Below are 22,180 nucleotides of genomic sequence, written 5' to 3'. Positions count from 1 at the left end.
CAGCGATCGAATCAGATGATAATTCGATAGTGTCAGGTCTCTGGAATAGAGTGGACGCAGCAAAACATTCCCCCATTAAAGTTGTAGTAAATTTTGACGGGTGCTTAAAATTGCACGTGGTTTAAAGTTATCTTGATGAAACACAACTCGTTTACGAGTTACCAATTCTAGACTCTATTTCCTCTACCCGTTTGACGATAGCACATACTCGATTCGATTCTTTGGTTCCTTGGAAGGAATTCGAAATGTATCACACCTTTGCAATTCCACCAAACCGACAACGTAACGTTTCTTTGGTTCACTTTTGGAGTATTTCGGGCTGGCTCGTTGCGTCTGATCCAAGATCTTTTATGAATAATGTAATAACAACGTACAACGTTGTTGTAGATTATCAATTTTTCGTCGCATATTATCATACTGTTTCAACAACGAGCCATTTTCTTCTTATTTAGAGATTGGTCGATGCGTGCATCGACCAATTAAATTAACGTCCAAATTAAATTAACAACAATTTAAGGCAAACTAAACTCACTCAATGCATAACTCAATACTTATTCTCTGTGTAGTGAAAAACTGTTCTCTTGAAAATGGGAGGATTCTGACATACATATTTTAGGTTGCGAGTAAGACGCTCAGTGGACCTACTCCTGAAGGATTTACTTGTTAAACAAACATATTATTTACAATATAAACAAATTTACATTTTATATGACGATCCTTTAGAGGAACTTCGAAACTTCCCTGTTCAGATCCTTCTTGTACTCAGCATTTGTGATTTTTGATTCCTATAATAAAAATAATATCTCATTACTACTAAAGTTCAAAGGCTCAAACACACCTTTAGAGCATCCTGTAGCTCAATGTTGAACAACCTCATGAGCCCTTTCAAGTTCCTCCTAATGATCCTGTTCAACTCGCTTCTGGTGATTTTGTATGGGGCTGCCGTGGTGGTGACGTTTGGATCACTGGATGAAGTTGTAGCCTCCGTGACCTGAGATGATTTTTTATGAAATTTATCCGAGAAATAAAAATGTACTTACAGGTGCGTGTTCCGGTAGGAAATTGTCGTTAATCATGCCATTTACCTTGCTAAAGGTATCTTTGGTGTCCGAGTATTGCTATGTAGAGTTAAAGATAGTTAATGTACGGGTATACTGTGTTTTAACGAAACTCATTACTTCTCCGATAACTGAGAATAGGGTTTTGAAAAATCCAGGTTTTCCAACTGCCCTTTTGCCTCTAAACGCGTGATCCCTGAAGTCCGCTTCTTCCGCGACTGCTATTATAGAAACCGATATTGTGAGCACAATAATGCATTTTTGTAGCAAAGCATGAGGCATTTCCTGCAAAAAATGACCTTTAATTCAATAATCGAATGTATAAGTCGCGAATCGATATGCCGAAATAATAATTATGTAATTTATGCACACTTTCGCTTCGATGATGATTAGACTGTTCAAGGAAGTTTAATGACCCGTTTGACGGTTTATGGCCGAATTTTTTTACGTTCTCAAAGACAGATTCAATTTCCGAGGCATTGAAGCAAAATATTAAACCTAAAGCACTATTACCTGTGATTGTTTAGTTCCAAGGAGTTGTTCCAACGACAAACACTCAAATTTGACTTCTTCATAAATTCATTGCCAAGATTCGTCAGTGATTTAAACCACTTAAATGTTTATAGAAACTCACCTGAACCATTTAAGAGAAAATAATGATAATACCCGAAGCGAAGAAAGTACGTAGATACTGAATTCGACCACCATCTTGCAGGTGGGTATTACTTGGTATGCCTATCTAGCTGTCCCAGTCGAGTAATTGTAATTTTCTCTTTCTACTTTGAACATTAATTTACTATAATACCGGGCTAGTAGCGCGACTGATCACGGGTTCGTCTAGATTACAAACTCTTAAACTACTTGTCAAACCTGGTGGAGGGAGTAGAAAAGCTGCGATTTGAATGTGGTAACACGGACAGAATCAAGGACTCCTCTCTATGGGGACACTGAGTTTAGACTTACTAAGATAATCAATTTACTAATAAAAACAACTTCAAACTCAATTAATTCTCTTATATTCATGTTAGCATCGTGAACTGCCTTAAATAACAAGATTTTCTCGGTTAAAACACTTACCAATTCTCCCTTTAACCGAAACAACAATCCTGAACACGACTGTTCTTCATGGGCGCGCTATCATACCAAAGCAAGGTAAAGAATATTTGCTCCCTCCAAATGGTTATGTCAAAGCAGTCAAGGTCGGGCTTCATTAACCGACTTAACTTTCTTATGCAATTTGCATGTAGGTTGATGGTTTCCATTTGTGTTTACTATCAATTCTTGAATAAGTTGTTAAAAATTGCACGCCAGACTTAGCGGGAATAACAATAAGAGTGGTGAGAGGCAAGGGGGTGCACTGGACAACACACAAGTCTAGTTCCAGAAACAAGAAAATCGGCACCCTAGAGAGGGGCGGGGCCTCTGTGCTGGAGCAGGTACCTTCCAAGTGTGGTTAGACGCGAGGGGGGAACTGCTGAAATTGTGGGTTTCTGAAAGAGCCAGGATACGCAGGCTGAAAGTCTGTATAATGACTTTGAGGCTATCGAGTGGACTGTCCTGGTCGGCGGTCAGGGGGGCAAGACTGAACGTTATGGCTCAAATTACCCAGTTTCAAGTCATGAGTCTGCTAATTCCCGCTAATCACCTTTTAGTTTGGGAAGTGTTTATTTCGTCACCTAATCAGCGATTCATTTTATTTATTGATCTTCAACCTTTACCAGGATCGCATGGGCATTTTTAACCCACATTACATAACTGGTCTGAGAGCCAGAAATCGAGCTGGCTCGATTTGCAATTAGCGTACTCACTTTAATTTATTGATGAACACACACTGAGTTGCAATTTATCAGCATTCTCCGTTGAATAGTCAGCTGTGCTCCTCGGAGGTTATTGTAATTTCCAATTAGCAATTCTTGCCCTCTTTTCTCAAGCATTTTCCCAATTTTCAGTGCGCTGGTTATTAACTGACATTTCGGGAATTTTACTTTCTTGACAACAACTTGCAATAAAATCATGTATTGTGTGTGTTTAGCGGAATTCTCCTGAATCTCATTTAGAAGCTCAATCAGCTGCCACAACTTCAATTCCTAATTAAGAATTTCCATAATTAGCTACTAATCAACTTGTTCATTGTACTTTATTCGTGCACAGCATAGAATTTCTAGTCATTAACATAATTCCTAATTAAACTGAACTTAATGAAACTTTGGATTATTACAGGTTGATTACGTATTGATTGGTATTGCTTCAGATTTTAAAGGTCATTTCTTAATTTTCTTTATCTCTCAGTTAGTCGCAACTTTCAGTAATCATTTACTTAAACCCCGCAGGCATGACTGTAAAAGGTTCGGATTTTCGAGTCGTGTCGTGTCTTTTTTGTCCGAGACAATGGTAGTAAAATGTCTGAATATGGTGACATTGAGGCCATATTGGGTGCAGTCACTCTTCGTGGTTCGAAAAGCTTTCCCTCCTGTTCTCTTAATTCTCCAATCTTTTACTTAAACTCAAATAAAATTAGATTTATCCCTTTTTTAACTTGGAAGTTTCCCCTGACCTGGAAAGGCCAGGAGAACCCTGTGGGATTCAGGTTTCATTACAGAAAAAGATTGTCTTGGTATTTCATTCCTTAGTGAACGCGCTCACTGCGGCAATTCTCGAGATAGCCCATGTTCTGGGTCAATTTTCATTTTCCCTTGAACCGCTCGTTCTCTCCAACCTTAGCTTTGGGGCTCAATTAAGTCTCTTAATTAATTTTAAAAGATTTTCCAAGATGCGACCATTTCCAACAGATCGCGCAAAGAAAAAATGCGAGAACCGATGAATCTTGGAGATATTTATCGGTCAAGCCGGGTTGCGTTAAGTAAGTTGTCCATTTTTGCAAAATCGGATATTCGCACGTTCTAAGTGAATAAAGTCGCCATGATGATTAATCTGATCGACGTGCGTGTCTCGTTTACTGGTACGAAGGTCTTAAAGAATGTTTGCAATGTTCGTCCGATCGATTTTTAAAATGGCGTTATCATAACCCAGGAAGCGGCATTGGCTTAGTCAGCATCGGGCTTGAGAAGCTGAGTCATTCCTATGACGAATTACCGTTATCTTGCGGGTTAAGAATAAAACCCCTGCTCATTCTAAGGAAGCAACCGAGTTGTATTAATCAATATTACATGTAATTTATACAAAAAGAAATAATTTAATGTCTTACAGTGTTACGTGCTTAGTTGAAAAATGTGATAACCTAATCTGACTTAAAATACCGTAAAATTATATAAACACAAGTTAAAAAATACTGTACCAAATTGAGCGGTTGTTAGAAAACACCTTATAGTTTCAAAACTCCAATACTTGCTCAGGATCTATACAGATAGAAAGAGTAAGAGCTAGAGTGAGAGGAAGAAGGGGGGGGGGGGGGGAGGTATAGAGAGAGAATTCGTTAATCACATTCAAGTAAATGAGTATCATTGGAGTTTAAATTTAGAGTTAAAAAAGAAACAAATAAAATCCTTACTGGCGATATACCATGAGTAAAACAAATTCAGTGGGTAATATCACTACATTGAGTATAAAATCGTTAGTGCATTAAATCATGTATTTAAATACAATAAACGCTGATCTAACTAGTGTTTATTGGCTATGTAGACGGCCTTGCTTCATTTTTGGTTGAGCTTTGTTAAGTGCAGGAACCCCTTTAGGAACAGCACCGACTATTCGAACCTGGAACAAAAATTACCAACCTGGAACAAAAGCTCAAGCTCCAATTATCCATCGTCCCAATCAGTTTCCTCTTTTGAGGCTCAAAATCTGAGCCTCGACTTACCCTGGTAACCTGTCGGTTATCGCTGAACTGAGGTGGAGGAGCCACAACAAGTTCTTCGGCTGCCATTAGAGCCGCTTGACTTTCGTTGAACTCTGGAGGGGGTGGTAAACAAAATTCTTCTTTTTCGTCGTTTTCGTTTTCGATCGGGGGCGGTAATTGGGCCAGAGAGACTGCGTGTCTTTTGAGAAGACCTGGAAAAAATGCGCCAATTCCATTAAGTGGTAACAAGACACCGTTTTTCTCGGGAGGGGGGGGGGGGTAATTTGGTAGAGCTGGATGCGGGACATGAGCTGCCAGGAGGTGAGGCGAAGTTGCCGAAGTTAAATATAGATTTTTAGAAATGTTTATTCAACTTACTGGCTTGTGGCCTTTGGATCTTAAGAGTAGCATCAGCGGTTGTGTGGTATTCTGAACTGGAAACTGTGGTGATTTCCTGATCAGAACTTACTCCCGAGGAACTATTATCTCCATCTTCTGCTGCTTCCATCTTCGCACTCGAAGCGTTTTGTTTCTTGAAGAAATCGTCGGGATAGGACTTTGACGATTTCAGTTGAGACCTAGTTTTTTGAATTTCTTCTACACTAAAACTGTGAGGCACTGAGTTACTTCCTGAACTACTGCCGCTGAAAATCATCACGCATTTTCCAACTGAAAATTCGTCAAGAAAAGTTCTACCAACCTTGTGTTACTATTTCCGCTATTTTCCACGGGTTGTAATTGCACTGAAGACAGTCGACCGGCCAATCCGGTGAGATCCCTCTGCTCGACCTCCACCTCCTCCTCGGAGTCTGTACAGCTGTAGTCTGGCTCCGGCGTGGTCGGAGGACCTGCATGGCCTAATTGCACAATATTCGATGCCGATTTGCTAGTTGAGATCTTTTTCCTCTTGGTCCTATTGCTTGCTGTTGAATTCGATCTAGCAGTCCGGAATGGCTGAGCATAGGGATTCGTCTGAATTTGGCTGGATATGCAAGGCGCAGCCGGTCCGGAGGTATTCAACGAAGATTGATATTGCGTCTGCTTCAAACTCTGAGATTTCCGTAAAATTGGCCTGGACGATTGCGAAGCATTACTTTTCGACCTATAAGCTACAGTTTTCAGATCATCTGGAGCAGCGTAGAGCTTTGCATTTGCCGAAGGATTGAAAGATGATGCGATACCTATTAAAAATTTAATCGCACACTCATGCTTTTCGTAAAACTTGACCTCACCTTCGGATATCGCATCTCTGCCTTGCAAATTTTCAGATCTGGGTCTAGGTATTTCGAATTTGAGAACCTGCTGAGGTGGAGGTGGAGGCGGATGGTTGGGAGGAGGCAGATTTCGGTTGACTCCCATAATTACGCCCAGGTCCTCTTGACTTCGATGGTTCTTTATGTTGGGCAAAGTTTGAGAATTGGTCAAATAGGCCACTTCCTGCGCCAGATCTGGGGTGCTATGGAAGGTCCTGCGTAGCTCTTGACCGCCAAAGATGTCGATGAATTTCGATTTAACCTGAAAATTAGGAGGAATATTTGAAAGTTAACAAATTCGTGTAGTAAAAGTTGGGACGTACTGGATGCAGCTTAAAATTGATAATTTAAATATCTTTAATGTATCCTATAACTTAGGATCGCATCCGACAGATGTCGCCGTGTGAAGTATGAATATGATATGGCATTTACTATTATCGGGTAAAGCACAAAAAGATTAGAGCTATTGTCGACCTACCTTAGACCTATTGCGTTTCATTTCGGCTACACTAGCGTATACCCTGCCCTTCGTCCCGGATCCCGTGCTGCTAATGCTAATAGTTTCGAAGTTAATATTACAATTCTGGTTTGTACTCTCCAAATCCTGCTGGTGCTTGTGGAAGAGATCTTCCAGGGCCGTGTGCCCCATCCTCGTAGAGGTGGGTCTTTGTCTTATTGACGCAGTTCTGGGCTGGACTGGGGTGGAGGTTCCAGTGCCGCAAGGCGTCTGCTGGATCGATTCCGCAGAACTTGATTTAGCCATATCATCAGTCTCGTCTCTATCTCCTCCTGGATTTCTCATTTATATGTCGGGCCGAAAGTGCAACAAAAACTTACCTAATCCGGCAACTAGACTTTTCGCCCGAGCTCTACCAATACTTAGCGTGGTTTTGGGGTCTCTCCTGGGCGGCAAAGGCGCTTGTGCAGGTCGCCCTATACTGCCCACCACGCCGCCCATCTTTCGAGGTAGAGTGGAGAATTGCCTCGAGCCTGGATTGTCTGGGAAATCACCGGAGGGCAGATTTGCCGATCTGCTCATGTGCATTGTGCCGTGTGCGGTGGGCGGCTCCCACGTAATAACAGTCATTTGGACCAAGTTTCCGGATTTTCGAATCAAATCAACCACGTGTTCGTGTGATGCCGAAGATACGTCCTCGTTATTTATCCTCAGCAAAAAGTCACCCTTTTTTAAACCTGCCATATCGGCCACTCCACCCGGATCGACGTCATCCAGGTATTGCAGGGCAGGACATTTGAGGTCGGACGGGGTCATTTCCATTAAGGGCGACATGGCTTTGGCTCCTCGAAGAATAAATCCGAACCCCTTTCTTCCCTTGTGGAGGACGACTGTTCGAGGCTCCAAACACATTGGAGAATATCTGGAAATAATCTTTAAAAAGGCATTTACGGATAATCTGGTTTCATTTACGGTTTCTTGGATCTGGGCGCTGTGGCGAACTGCTTGGACGTACTCTCTCGCCTTCCGACTACACGACTCCCAGATTGAGATGGCACAGGAATTCGCGCGTCACGCGCAACAATCATGGGGGCCTGAATTGAGTGTCGTAATTTGACCTCTTGGACGCAATGGGCCGGGAACAGTCCGGACCGGCTGCCAGAACTGCGAACGTTGCCTTCGAGGTAACCGTCGTCTGTAGCTCCAGTCACTATTAAAAGAAAGTCTATTGAGATCTGGACGATCCATAGCTACAATCATCCAAGGCAAAAACTTAAGAAAATGATAAATTAAAAACATGCATCACTTAAAAGATTATTGGTTAACGTCGACAACTTCGCTTGAGCAGACAAGAATCACGTGATACGTTGTTTGGCGAATAACGTCGCGAGATGTTTGACACAAAGGTCGGGCGACGTTGCCATTTATGTTGGGCACTATATGAATATCCTTTGAACGTGGCATTTTACGATTAAATTAGTACTGATTCAATTAACAACGCATTACGTTCTTTTGGCTAAAACCTGCAATGAACTAAATGAATAGTTATTATCGGCTTTCGGGAACGTTTAAACGAGATAAATGGGTCAATAAAAGCGGGATCTGCAGAAGGGGATGTAAAAAATTGGCATTGCTCGAAACAAGCCCCTTTAGGGGTTTTATCGAAGCCGGTGGATAGAAATAAAAGGACAATTCTGGGGAATTATGTGATTGCAGTGGAAAAACGTAGATTGAGTGCTAGAAGGAAATTACCTACCATGGTATATTCATCTGAAACATTGCAATTTACCCTTTACCACCTAATAATATAATCGCTTTTGGCCCACAACAAGTAATAATGTTATTAAAACAACGAAGTGCGTATAAACAATAACTCAAATGTTTTCAAAATTAACCCATTATCCCGCGCAATTCTGGCATCGCTTTAATGTTAATGCGAGCTTTTAAAGAGTCTCTCAGGTCTCCCACTCACCCTCAATGAGCTCTCCCTCCCTGATGCTAATATGGCCCTTCTCCTTGGGAGAATAAGATTCCACGCAAACCACAGTACTTCCGGGCATGGACATGCTGCAGTTCGTGGTATCTGAATTGGCGGTACCCACTCCAGAGCTGTCACTGATGATGTCGCTAGCGTCGCCGAGACTTTTGTCTGTAACACCCAGTGCAAGCACTGAGATCCATTACGCAAATTATGACAGATGTTTGCTATGATATTCCAAATATGCTGGTATAAAATGTCTCAGTGCATGGATGAAAAATAGCCTTCTAGGGTTCTGCTACTGAAAGCGATTTATGTTTATAGCGACAGTTAGTCGACCAGAAATGTCTTATTTTGTGCCAACCGGCGGTCACGAACGAGAGTTTCGTGACATAATATCGTGGCCTGAATGTAAGCAGCATATTGAGATGGAAAATAGTGTGAAAACCACCAAAGGCACAAGCCTATAATGGAATTTTCAACGAAGGTGTATTTTTCCTTTTGCATAATTAAGAATAGCGCACGGTCAATTAACTGCCATTCCAGCTTGACATAGATGACAAGGAAGAAGTTCATGAACAGCATTAACAAGATTGAAAGAAGAATAGATTTACCTGTGACGATGCTGGCAGTATCCATCTCTGGAGGGACACTTCCGTCGCTGAGACTAGAACTGGCAGAGCTGAAAGGGAGGGAGGATCGGTCACTAGGACAGGGAGAGGGTGGTAAATGGAGGGTGCTCAAAGAGGGAGCTCTGGTCAACAATCCAACGGCGCTACGCCTTTTGGGGTTGTAGCTGGGGGGTCCGCGAAAGGGGACTGAAAAAGTTTCCGTTTGCAAGAGGGGCATGCCAGAATACAATGATGATTTGCTTGAAGTGATTTAATTCGTGCAATCAAGACACTGAAATCGTGCGGAATATATCATCAAAATATTAACGATCAAAAACGCCACAAAGAAGATGCTTGCAACTCATTAAACCCGGGCAAATTTCTTAGGGCAATTCACTCTTGGCGAGCTAATAAATCGCGATTTTAATTAAAAATGACGCATCGAGGTGAAACAGATTGCGCATTAATATTTTGATGCATTTCACTTTCAACATGCAAATTGTAAATTATCATATGCATTATGCAGAGAGATAGAGCCGAACACAATTTATCAAAAGGAATTTCTTAAAGAATCCCACACTACAGAGCATCTGGCAACGCAACGATGCGATTTTGTTCACGTCAAAGCCTGACAACTAGAAAGCAATTGTACCGAGCCTTTCTCCAAAACTCTGCTTTACTATTAATCCATGCGTAAAATCTTATCAAAAATGGGAAAATTGTTCTTACCGACATCCTCTTGCCGATAATTCTGGATCAGCTCGACCAGCTCCATGTTGCCAGCTATCACAGCTACTTGACAGGGTGTCTGATTAGCGTAGTTGAGCGCCTGTCGGTCTGCGCCGCGGAACAATAATTGACGCGCGCAAGAGTCTTGTCCGTTCACTGCGCACACGTGAAGGGGCGTGTTTCCGGACGCGTTATGCGCATTCATGTCTGCGCCATAGAACAGGAGATGCTCGAGGTGCTTCAATAGGCCGTGTTTGCACGCCTTGGGAACAAAGAAATTAAGGTTACTTAGTCTCATTTGCACGTGCCACACCTCTGACTGATACGAATTCCCAGCGAGTGATAGAACAATATGTTTTTCACAATCGAGCTTTAGTAAAATATTTTAACAATGGAGAACTTCAAATCTATCGTTTATTTCCGGGAATGCCACTGCAAAACACATAGCTCATGCGAGATTTAACTTAAATAAACGTGTATTAAAAAGGGTTTTCGAACGCTTAATATCGAAAAGTACGCACATTCAATTGAAAATCTCTAGAATTTATGAGTTTTCAGTGGGATTACGCTGATAAATTTACCAAATATGTTTCTGACAATTAAAGCCAAAATTATGTCTGGAAACCGACTTAACCAAAACAGGGCAGACAGGTCAAAGCACTGACAATTTTACCCAAAATATAATTTCAATATAAAACTAAGAAGTTATACTTCTAACAGTCAATGATTTGCTCTTATTGGCCGCCCATATTTTGGTCCTTGTACGGATGTTCCTACCTGATGAACCTCTTGCCATCCCTGGGTGTCTGCAGCCCCAGTCGTTGCGTGATCATGCAGAAGGGTCTCTGCAAACACCGGATCCACATTAGGGCTTATGGTGAAATAGAGAGGAGTGAGCCCTTTGTTGTCCTTGTAATTGGGAGAAGCTCCCAACTCTAATAAAGTCTTGAGGGCCTCTACGCTTCTGTGTTCCACAGCTCGATGTAGGGCCGTGGAACCGTCTTTGGTTCGATAATCCAGGATCGCACCTCCATTCACCAGTGCCATGAGCACTTTGCCAGGTTTCTTTATGCCTGTGGCGATGGTTAAGGGCGTTTCTGGAAATAGTTGTGAACAGAATTTTATCTCAGATAGTCCTCAGATAACATTGGTATCGATGCAATTACGGAATAGCGCTTTTAGCCGCTATCGAATTTGAAGGGATAATATCGATAATTTGAAGAGCACTCGTTAATATCTTGCATTTGTGATTTTTACTAGGAATCGGTTTTCATCAATAGTTTTATTATGAAACAAGTACTTGTATAGATAACCGATTGCCTGCATCACCTAGCAAAATATGGAAAGAGGCGCAATCGTGTTGTAAAATTTCCTAGAACAATGTTGATAAACACATCAGAGGAATTTAAGTTAGGGCCATATATCAATGTCGTGGTAACTTTGCCAAGAAGATAATTTCCATAGAAATAAAAGAACTGGCCAGTGCTCGGCGCCGAATGTGTCCCTTTCATGGAAATTACCCTGTTGGCAAATTCACCGGCAGATATGTTGGCCTTTAAAGAGTTAATCCATGGGATTCGAATCAAATAGCCTTACCTCCCGAATCCTGGCAATGGAAATTCGGATCCAGTCCCTTCGAGCACATTTTCGTAATTTTCTCCACCTGCCCATTCTGAACGTAATCCAAGAATCGGCGAAGGTTTGCCCTAGTGTGCAAACTTTTCAGCTGTTTTTCGTCCAAAGTGATCATTTTATAAACTCGACGCTTATACTTGAGCTGAAACAGGGAATAAAACTGTGGATCTTTTATATATTTAACATGTATGAACTGTGAGGGGATTTGTGAACGAGGGAGAAGACAAGTGGATCACAGTTATTTATCAAAATCTTTAACACGAGTTGTGGGTAAAGCGGGACATGAATTGATAGGTCCAGATGCCCTATTTTTGGTTAGCAACTGAGGCGATATTTCACGTCAGTGTGAAGCAAAATTTACAGCGGCAACTCAGCTACTTTAGCCGCTACAAGTTCTGTAACACCCAAATTTGCTTTTAATCATGTATGGGTCCATCGCAGATTTTGGTGAAGAATTTTAACCATGTTTTTGGTGACCCACTGTCCTCGATTTTTTACAACAATACATCCGCTCTCTGTTCAGCAAGAATTTCTTCAGTGAGCGAGCAACCTGAACTGGCAGAACGTTTCAAAATTTGGGTCTGCTCACTATGGAAATTTCGTCACTGGCACAAAATCCAAGCAACGAAAATTTCCTTTTGTTTCAAACTTTCCAATAAAGTTACTCAGTCAACAGCACATGCCCAAATAATCCCCGGCACGTAACTCACCTCGAGATAGCCCACAGGTCCATTAAAGGGATAGTCTCCGAGGCGTCGTTCCTCATCCAGAAACTTGCCGGCTCTGCCATTCTCCGGAGGGAAAAACAGGCCATAGTTGAAGCTTTCCTTAAGTTCCTAAAGGCAAAACACGCGCTGTTATTGCGAGCCTTGGAAAGCTGTATAATTAAATGCAAAAGGGGAACGTCCTCTAAAAGCTGGAACATTTATCGGTCAGTAACATTCAGAGAAGTTTCAGGCAATTCGGGAAACAAAGAAGGACAAATTCAATGTACTAAAATCGGGGAAACCACGGGCGGATATGCGTCAGCCCTGGAGAGGCTGAAATGGTGGTTGCCTATGGAAAGAAACTCAAGCCGCTCACTAGTGCAGCGGGAGCTAATGATAATTTTGCGGGGCAAAATTTCTCAATTTCAATCACACGAGGCGCAAAGGCTTGTTTTTTAAATCAATATCCAGCCTGCTCCAGGTGCTCGCATGGGTGGACGAGAGGATGAGGCGGGAAAGAAATCGGACACCACATAAGTTTACATATTAAATGCGTTATTATTACCTTTTTTTCGATGTAAGAAATTATAAGCCGCCAACTAAGCAGATACAATCTGCTAATTATGATTGATGAGAGGAGAATACGTCTATGATCCCATTAATTAGTTAAATAAACGCACACGAAGTTAAATTTAAGCTCGGTTTACGCCCTCGCGGGGCGGGTTTTCCCACGATTAAAACTGCGGGAAATCGGATAGATTTCAGGAAAAGTCCGATTCGTACGTGGCGAAGAACGGCGGTGACTTATTTGATTTCACAGGTCACTCGAGCTACTCTTCAAAAGTTATTCGCAGCATTGCTCAGCATTTAAAATTGCAATTACGACCCCTTGTGTATGCTAATAATTAATCTTTTTTATCGTACATACAAAGCAAGTCTCGGTATTCGATATACCGGGACACAATAAAAGTTTATCGTCCGGACTCTGAACAGGTCGTAAGAAGAACTTTTGTTCTTTCGAAGCTTTATGATCGGCTCGAAAGGCACGTAGGGCAAACTTAGTTTCTTTTGAATTATAAATCAAATTTAATGGCAATTGCCGGTTTCGCAATTTGTAGCCCTATGTGTGTGTGTGTGTGTGTGTGTGTGTGTGTGTGTGTGTGTGTGTGTGTAAGTGTGTGTGTGTATGTGTGTGTGTGTGTACGTGTGTGTGTGTGAGGTTATATGGGACGTAATTTTTCTTCTTGTGCAGTACTGATGGTAATTATACCGGTTGAGTTCCATTAGCACTTGACTGCGTTCCATTAACAGAATAGTGACCGTTGGAAATCAAATCTGATCCCTCAAAGAGATAGCAAAATGGAACTAAACATGCACGGGCGTCGTTATCAGCAAAACAAGTTCAAAAGTTCCATTGTGCGGATATCAGGTAAACAAAACTGATGGCATACTAGAACACAGTCTTTAAATATGTTAAGGACATTTATGAGCAAACATACGAGAATATGAAATTAGAGATTCCTCGAAATGCTCGCCTTGGAAGTTCAAATAGCACCTGCCTTCAAATATTTGCACAAACGTTGTAAAAGGAGCAGAGCAACAGAGTCAGATTACATATGGCTTATAGTAACATACCCGATGTTTCATAAAGACGATAAAGCTCGCAGGAATTTCGTATCTATCATCTTGAAGATGTCATAAATTTCACTTACAATACGATAATATCGAAAATACTACAATTGAAATAATTCGTAGAGATTAACGTAATTGCGCATTGTTTTCGATACATTAATAATTATTTTGGCATAGATAAAAGACGCCTTCGGCGAGAAATACACATGATACGATATCTCAAAATCGATTATTTACTATGTTTTAACTGAATAATAATTATTTTTTAAAACTCGCATGCAGGTGCTACTAGTCTGGCAACAAATCATGAAATTTCGAAGAGCGCCCTTTCAAGGGCCGATTTCGCATGGAATCTGCAAACCGCCGATTAGTCTTTCAGCGACCGCTCACAGAAACGCTCGATCTGTCCTCCGCGCCACGAGGCGCAGAGGAGAGAGGCTGCTCCGCCTCAAGTTAATTACAGAGTTTTAGGGGGCTTTAAATGTTATTTTTAATTATTGCTCTGGTAATTAATTTTCAACATTGAATAGTCTTTAAATGACCAATCACAGCGATGCTCTGCGCCATTCATCTCCCCGACGCACCTGTGCTTTTTCAATTAACCAAGGAATTGGAGGAAATTATAAGCAATGAAGGATCGATTTATAAAGTCAGCGATGTAGATGATTTATGTTGCGCTGGCAAACAAACTCACTAATTTTTCAAATCTACTTTTTTCTTCGTTCTCGAATGTTTCCATGCTTGTTTATAAACACTACGTGCCACGCATTCTCATGCAATCAAACGCTAAACACATTGAACCTAGTGAGTGCCAAAATGCATAACTGCTTGGTACCTACCCGGAACCAACTTGCCACCTGCGCGTGCCACCAAATGAAAAACAAAAATCAAATAATAAGAAACATATCAGTTTTCTTCCTATGGTTCTAATGAATGGAAATGATACTGGACATATGAAAATTTCGTTGCATCAAAGAGTGCAAAAAATGTATAAATCGACTCGCGGACAACAGCAAATCAGGCTTAACCCACGAATCGTTGCTTGAAATCAGGTAAAACGAGGAATTAGTTTATCGTTTTTACGTAATTTCGGTGGCATTATAAAACGCATCAAAATCCAATAAAATTAATTCCGTCGCAGCAAAGTCGATTCTTCGCATTTCCATTCCAGTTTTTCCAAAAATAATAAATTCGACACACTTTGCACAAGCTCGGATTACTTCACCCTTTATATGACTGAAACGCAAGTATCCTTTTGGAACCTAATCTACTAAGCACATATTTACACCACAATGTAATTATTGTGTTATAGTGGTCATTAACATCGCATCAGGCCAATAGAATTCTTTGGAAACCTAAAATTTTCCTGCCCAACTACTTTTTCGAGTGATTAAATGCATTGGTGTTTGAAGCTGATGGAGGTGCGCGTATTTGAGGATTGAGGGGTCAAAAACTTGAGCCTAAAATGCAACTTGTCCCCTCAAACTCTCAAACTTAACTCGAGATTGATGCAGGCGGATCTACCTTAGGAAGGGCGGCCAAACACTGCTGCTTCACATCCCAAACGAGCTGATCCCGAGGGAATTGCAGGCACTTCTGCACGCTCAGCTCTGGCACGTTTATGCGCACCAGAAGGTATCCCGAGTCTTGAGGACCACCTCGCATCAGCTCGTCCTCCTCCTCCATCTTTGCTAAATGAATGTCACATCTGAAACAGTAAAGCGATTATGGTAACATAGATGGCATCACGCATTTGCGACATCTATTGAGCAAATGGAGGCTCTGACCTAAGACTTACATGCTAAACTTGAATTCGGACAAGGAAAAATTTTCTATAAGGCCATTATTACTCATTTCAGCACTATTGCCTATCGAGCCGATCAGTTATCTATAGGAATGTCTTACACTTCACTGCACCATTGCAACTTCACCTTATTAAATTGCAGGGAAAAAACTCCACGAGAACAGGTTGAACACAATTTACTGTGTACACTGATTGTTCCACATGAACAAGCAAAGTATTAACTGACAAATAAAGCTGACTTTGGCGGTTTCAGATAGTGAATCTCGACTCAGGGTGTGCGAGCGAGAAGGCAGACCATTTTTATCTTATCTTATCAGCGACTCTAAGGAGGTGGCTATTTTTTATTGCATCTTTCTTTATTTAAAACGAAATTTGTGTTGTTTGAGAAGTCGCTCTTGTTGCACGGGGAAAATTCCCCAGCGGCGATATTGGTTTTCCAAGATCAGTGCATACAACAATCGTAAGTTCAGTAACAACATTACTCAAAACCACCATTTTCAGGCAGTCCTGGTAAATCAATCAGGAGGTTGTTGCCAAGACAGCAACACTGGGGGGCAGAACAATGATGAATCCGTTATATATTGCCTCTTATGTAAGCAACCCGACATACACCCGCTATACAAATGCCCGCTTCGCCGTGATATACGGTGTTGCAAATATTTTTGACCGCGTTGCAGTGTTTTGGGTGACAGACTCGATAAGAAGGGAAGCTGTTGATAAGGTCCAATAAAAGAACCAAATGGAATGTGCCTTGCAAGTGCGGACGTAATTAATGAAAGTTTATGAATGCAAATGGCTTCCGTGAGTGAAACTAAGAGAGCAGCTTTCTCGTCCCTTTTTACACGATTTTAAACCCGGTCCAAATGTGTGAAAATTCGCTGTGGCATTAGAAAAATCAGTTTTTCCACGGATTTCAATATTATCCGAAGTCGTGCCGATTACGTCGCTGTAGGCGATACCCCTCCATGATAAATGTCAATATTCCAATAGCCCATTTCAGGCGTCGGATATTAAGCCCCAAAGGTATTTCAATTTTCCTAGCTGTCAGCCAGATTGAGAAGGAGAGATTAGAGAGAGGTTTTAGCGAGAGATTTGGCGTAAATTATAATTATTTCCAAACTGAATTTGCGAAAGTTTTAAGATCGGAATTATCACACAGGGGTGCTTCAATTATAACTTTAACAGAAACTTCCATTATTGCCACGATATGTAATCATCCGGTCTCTGCCAAAGCTAACCGGCACTTAAACACGAAATCGCATTTCTCCCCGGGGAAAATATTCATTTCAACTGGCACTTAACAAATTTGAATTGGAAATGCTCTAGATCTTCTCTGCTGTTGCTGCTCGCAAATGATGGAACGTATTACCGATGATTTTGTTTCAAGACAGACGCGGCGCTAAAAAAGGGCTTGAACTTTAGATTTTTCAACCTGTTCTGGGTGTGTTGTCGAAAATGATGAGGTCATCTTCAGGTGAGAGTGGGATTTTTTCCTCGGATAACAATGCAAAACGCAACGACTTGCAGCATGCTCTTTCTCACGAACAAAGACAGGCATTGACCGCGGTCGCCTCCGCCAAAGTCGCTTCCTATGTCCCTGGGGCCCACGGCGACCCCCTCATTATTGACACGAAAACAAAGATCAAGAAATTCCGTTCCGTGTTTCAGCCATCATTTTCTATTTAAAATTCAAATTTTATAGCTTATAACATATCGGTTCGAACGGGTTACAAAGCGCCCATTGTAAGACAAAGCACTCATTACACGTTGTAAGCCAATACGGTGTTTAAAACTGTATTTTAGTGCTAATTACTGCGAAAGCAATATTATTGTTCGGTGTCAGTTTTGTGTGCGGACATTCTGAAAAGCTCATTTTCCAGTAAGGTGGAAAGAATCTCAATGCTTTCGCAGCAGAAGCACCTTACTCACCGCACAATCCACCTTTTCGATATTGTTTAACAAACTTTCTTTAGTGTAACAAATTGCCACTTACCGTTAATTTACGGAGGCATATTCTTGGCCTTTAAAGGATTCAGGAAAAATCACACCTACATCGCTTTGTGCCACCCTAAGGGTCTCATTCAGGCCTGGAATAGAAGAGAAATGTGAGTAACATCTTAACGAGCTCGATTCGTTTGATACGCAGTGGATGAAATAGTGTCGAAACGGGTTAGTTCGGGTCAGTTGGTTGTACGTTATTGGTCGAAAGTGTGGATTTGAGAATAAATACCGGAGCACTGATTCACGAAGATGTAAGAAAGCTCGAAAATGAACCAATGAAACCTAACGGCTCTTAAGATTTCAATGACATCCAAAAACTCTACTCTCTCTCTCTTTCTCTTTCTCTCTCTCTCTCTCTCTCTCTTTCTCTTTCTCTTTCTCTCTCTCTCTCTCTCTCTCTATATATATATATATATATATATATATATATATATACACAAAAAATAGATAAAATATATTAGTAGATAGATAAAAAAAATTCTAAAATCGTTTAAATTAGAATTGAGATTTTTGGTTGTCTGTGGCCGATAAGATATCAGCCCTGTGGCCCCGACTGCACGTCAAAATAGAGGGAAAACAATGGGGCTTGCCCGGGCTAATTAGCTCACTCGTTGATTATGAATACACGACAGAAATACCACTATACAGGGAGAATTTTGACAGTTTACAGAGGACGGTTGTCGCGTTCGTTGAACACAAATCGCGACCCAGGAGGCCTCCACAATCCCGATCCTCTGTAGGCTTCTTCAGATTTTAGACGTTTTTCGTGGTGAGGTTCACGCCGTTGTCGTTCGTGTTTGGGGCGTAATCGTGCGAATTCGTTGAACAAAACTGGACTATTTACCGCACCTACAAAAATAAAGGAAGACGCCATTGAGTTACATGATCATTCTGAAGCGGCGATTTCTGCTGATAAAGCATGATTGTTTAGATTTTTCTTTCGGATAGAATTGAGATATTTCTGGTTTTAGCATCCCAAAAAACTAATTGAGGTTTATTGGCATCTTTCCGCTCCGCCGAGTATGGTTTGCCCCAATCGAGAGCAAAAGAAGAAAAAGGGTTTCTAGACCGAAATCCGCCAGTTATAATCGATAAAGACAAAATTCAATTAGTTCTATAGCGCAGTTTTTCGACTTCAGATAAAACCGTTTAGTTGTAAAAAGGTGGTTTTCGGTGACACCACCAAATATGCCAATTACAGTCCTCAATCTCTGCAGGAGCATCGAATTAGCTGTCATTCAATTATCGTTACGAGTTGCTGCACTTTCTAATCTGCACGAGACAATTGTGTCGATTATGCAATTACCTGTTGTAGTAGTTTAAAAAATTATCTCGCCTTCTGATCTTTACGTCGGCAATGACCATTTCTAGCCAGGAATTTATTGTTATTACTCAGTTAAGTGGTTATATTATTATGTATTTACTTTGATGCAACAAAGAGGGACGCATAGGCGAATATCTTACGAAACGCGGTAAGAGATGCGTAAAGCCACGTTTCTTCACCTCTCTGCGCCACGGTATCAAAATAATGTCATTTAGCCCACAATCCTGCATTGCGATTGTATTCAGCGAATTTTACGTGCTTCGAAACAATGGTACCGTTTCCTAATAGTTTTGCATGCAGTGTAAATAAAGCTGTGTGTGACCGAACTCTCCATTACAATTGTTCTCCGTTGCAATGTGCTTTTCTCAGCTTTGAACGATCGGAATCAATTATGTTAATGCAGAAGGGAAGTTACCACCCTTACCATGACACAAAACACCCGATGAAAGCTCCTCTCTTTCCGCAGTATTTTATGCCGGTCACTGAACTTAGTACGCTTTTCCATTACACAAGAATTGCGAAGGGGGTGAATGGAAAGTTGCATGTTTTCGCCCCGAAAGCGGCGATAATGGAAACATGCATTTTTCAACCGGGGAATATTCCCACGATGATGCATTAGTGACACATCCGACTTTCTTATATACGAAATTGATATCCGATTTCCTTTCAATCGAAATGGACTCAAATGAAAGTGTTAATTACCCGCTAAGAAATCATTTAAACGAGTCTTGATTACTCCTGCGGCCGAGCGCAAACCTTGCGGGACAAAAGGAGAATTTCCAAATGGAAATACCTTGATGGACCGATATAATACAGGCGTAATAACTCATTCTGTATAGCCAGATCGCCCTGTTATCGATCACATGGCGTCTGAGCGGTTGCCAGGATACAGGCGTGGCTTGAATCCTGCTGTATTTTCAGCTTCTTGTTGTTAGGACTCAAAGAAACAGACATATAAATGTATATGGAACTTGCCTGGGTATTATTCGATAACTCAACACGAATGCGGCCCTTTTTAATCATACCGAGGGCAGATACTTTATATAGAAAGCTCCATGGAAATCCATTAAGGAGTTTCTGAGATATCGAAGTTTCGAATTGGCCAAAGTTTCCCATTTTCTGGCACTTATATTTCCACCAGAAGTGACGCCTCTTGCGTATTATCCGTTCGTTTGAGCGGCTGCAAGTTTTACCGAAACGTCCTTCCCACCGAATATCCTCAGACTCTCGAACGATCGAGTCGATCAGACTTCAGAAAACTCATCGAAAACTACTAAAGCCCGCTTGCGATCCGAGGTCGATTTAAACGCCCGTTAGGCAAAGACCAATATTTCGACACGCGATTCTCCGCAGTTCTTTTTTCGGTGGAACTCCAGACCCTCCCGACCTCGTATTTATCAACATTCAGCTATCTTTTAGGTTACACATTAATGCAGACATTACATTAATAACGCAGGTGGTAATTAATCATTTCTTTAGACCTTGCGCAGCCTTTTTTTGTCTGCTTTAATCCATCATTCCGTCTTGGGCTGGCAGCCTTTAAAGTAAATGTCAAAGGAACAACAGCAAAATTAGGTGGTTTAATCGTCACCGCTAAACAGGCAGGTAAAAAGCCATAAATTTAGATACCTAAACTGTTTATGTAATCACTCCTGAAATAGAAGCCGAAGGAATGAATTTTGACTGGAGCGAAAAGTATGGGTTTTGTGTCGTGGGAAGTTCCCATCCTTATTTGCAGAGTACCGGCTCATTCCGGTTAAAATTAAAAAAATTTGGTAGTTTCTGGGTCGATTTGATGAATGTATTTTCCACCAGACAATGAGATGCTAAATTACGTGTTTTATGGTGGGAAAATTTGCTAATTTGCCCTTATTTTTATTCTGCGTTATACAAGAGCCTGGTGAGAATTTCGCTATTACGCTCTTGTTTCGTAATTAAAACCGATAGCGGCTCGGAAAACTCGCAGGACCGAATGCTTTTTCCACGTTCCTGAGAGAATGAAGGGCCGAGCGCGCGTTTCCTGACGCTTTTCTCACGCGTCGGACACAGGAAACGGCGCGATTTTCTCCGTGTGCGTGACTGCGTGAACGTGCCCGGGCAAGATGCACGTGTATTGTTGGTTGCCAATTTGGCCGCGGAGGCGCCTACGTAACAGTCATTTTCCTAACAACCGGCGAATGACTCTCCTTTCAGGGAAAACCGTGTAGTTTCACGTTTTATTCGCTTTTCAGCTGTGTGCCTCACCGACTCACCGAAACAGGAATTCGCCATCAGTTCCGTTTAATCCTACAAAAGAATTAAAGAGGCACGATTTCCACGCTATAGCAAGCTGTTTAATTTGGCGTGGTAAACGAAAGTAAAAGAGCTTATAAAAATAAAGCAGTTTCACAAGAAACCGCATCTAAATTGAATAGGAAAACTTTCCAACACCATCGAGAGGAAATTTTCACACCATCATTGTAACCAAAGATGAAAGATTTCAAGGATGCCGTAACGGCGCCATTGCTCTGCATAATGTAATGACTAGTTATGTAGACTCACTTGTATATGCCCTGTTTCTATGTTGTCTATAAACCGACCCCGGGGGCATTACTGTAGATCGTGTTTCTGATGGCAAAACTTAATGATGTGCACTCCGTGTCTACATCGTTCTGCCTAACCCGATCTAATAAAAATCAAAAATAAGTGTTGGCTTAAAGAAGGCGATTCATGCGTAGATCTGCGTCGTTAGAGCTGACTTGTATTTCATTTATTTGTTGTTGTGTAAACTGGAATCGAGAATCGAGAAGGATAGATCTAGAAGAACATCCACTGCTCCCTCGTGCTGGATGTTCTTTCGCTGTTCTTCTTGATGAATATAAACAATTTCCGTGTGCTGAATGCAATAAAAGCAATTTGAATGTTGCCTCGTGCCCAGAGCGAAACGAAGTACGCCGCATAGAATCGTGAATTGTTTTTACTAGAGAAAGATGACACGCCGAGTGTGCGACCAGATCGTGAACTTATTCATTCACCATGGTCTCAGTGAAGGTCTTCGCAATAAGTCAATAACCGAGGCTTTATATTGGGTATTGGTTCGGCCTACAATAAAAACTTAATGCGATCCTTCAACTAGAACATTACATCACGTTATTACTGCTAGCCTAATATGTCTTATTTTTAAATTATCTTGTGCGGTTTCGGCTGATACGAATT

General features: G+C 41.4%; 2 protein-coding genes across 13 annotated transcripts in view; both read right to left on the bottom strand.

The window, feature by feature from the left end:
- Window positions 1-636: 636 nt before the first annotated feature.
- LOC136347724 (uncharacterized) lies at window positions 637-2,265 on the bottom strand. Of its 3 annotated transcripts, XM_066297971.1 has the most exons (6): window positions 2,136-2,217; window positions 1,929-1,994; window positions 1,179-1,343; window positions 1,041-1,118; window positions 839-991; window positions 637-785 (listed from the first exon to the last, which is right to left on the bottom strand). In XM_066297971.1, exons 3-6 carry the CDS (start codon window positions 1,338-1,340, stop codon window positions 720-722), a joined length of 459 nt encoding a protein of 152 aa, XP_066154068.1. In that variant the 5' UTR covers window positions 1,341-1,343; window positions 1,929-1,994; window positions 2,136-2,217; the 3' UTR covers window positions 637-719. The 3 variants fall into 3 exon arrangements, with proteins under 3 accessions (XP_066154068.1, XP_066154067.1, XP_066154069.1); XM_066297970.1 differs by lacking the exon at window positions 1,929-1,994 and having other exon boundaries at window positions 2,136-2,265; XM_066297972.1 differs by lacking the exons at window positions 1,929-1,994; window positions 2,136-2,217 and adding an exon at window positions 1,572-1,873.
- A 1,922-nt stretch (window positions 2,266-4,187) lies between these two features.
- Prosap (prosap) overlaps window positions 4,188-22,180 on the bottom strand; it is a 37,824-nt gene continuing 19,831 nt past the window's right edge. For 3 of the 10 annotated variants that reach the window (XM_066298200.1, XM_066298201.1, XM_066298199.1), the window contains exons 2-18: window positions 17,654-17,747; window positions 15,381-15,564; window positions 14,696-14,713; window positions 12,228-12,353; window positions 11,479-11,659; window positions 10,660-10,979; window positions 9,883-10,144; window positions 9,157-9,360; window positions 8,537-8,734; window positions 7,537-7,774; window positions 6,945-7,486; window positions 6,586-6,896; window positions 6,087-6,369; window positions 5,555-6,035; window positions 5,233-5,498; window positions 4,876-5,066; window positions 4,188-4,772 (exon numbers count right to left, since the gene is read on the bottom strand). In XM_066298200.1, coding sequence (XP_066154297.1) covers window positions 4,683-4,772; window positions 4,876-5,066; window positions 5,233-5,498; window positions 5,555-6,035; window positions 6,087-6,369; window positions 6,586-6,896; window positions 6,945-7,486; window positions 7,537-7,774; window positions 8,537-8,734; window positions 9,157-9,360; window positions 9,883-10,144; window positions 10,660-10,979; window positions 11,479-11,659; window positions 12,228-12,353; window positions 14,696-14,713; window positions 15,381-15,542 — 3,873 coding nt within the window. In that variant the 5' untranslated portion in view covers window positions 15,543-15,564; window positions 17,654-17,747 and the 3' untranslated portion in view covers window positions 4,188-4,682. Of the gene's footprint in view, window positions 4,793-4,875; window positions 5,067-5,232; window positions 5,499-5,554; window positions 6,036-6,086; window positions 6,370-6,585; window positions 6,897-6,944; window positions 7,487-7,536; window positions 7,775-8,536; window positions 8,735-9,156; window positions 9,361-9,882; window positions 10,145-10,659; window positions 10,980-11,478; window positions 11,660-12,227; window positions 12,354-14,695; window positions 14,714-15,380; window positions 15,565-15,654; window positions 15,908-17,653; window positions 17,748-22,180 lie in introns of those variants that run through there. The other 7 variants (XM_066298198.1, XM_066298194.1, XM_066298197.1 and 4 more) reach the window with 7 other exon arrangements.

Source organism: Euwallacea fornicatus, chromosome 30 (genome assembly GCF_040115645.1).
Source record: "Euwallacea fornicatus isolate EFF26 chromosome 30, ASM4011564v1, whole genome shotgun sequence".
Lineage (NCBI taxonomy): Eukaryota > Metazoa > Arthropoda > Insecta > Coleoptera > Curculionidae > Euwallacea > Euwallacea fornicatus.
Note: the sequence above shows the minus strand (reverse complement) of the source record. Positions and strands in the feature narration are given on the sequence as shown.

What these genes read in the sequence shown, in the direction of transcription:
- LOC136347724 (XM_066297970.1), bottom strand. Translation starts at nt 1,340, where the DNA reads ATGCCTCATGCTTTGCTACAAAAATGCATTATTGTGCTCACAATATCG. An exon ending in TATTCTCAGTTATCGGAGAA is followed by an intron (nt 1,119 to 1,178) that starts GTAATGAGTTTC and finishes AACTCTACATAG; the next exon opens with CAATACTCGGACACCAAAGA. An exon ending in AGCTACAGGATGCTCTAAAG is followed by an intron (nt 786 to 838) that starts GTGTGTTTGAGC and finishes TTTTTATTATAG; the next exon opens with GAATCAAAAATCACAAATGC.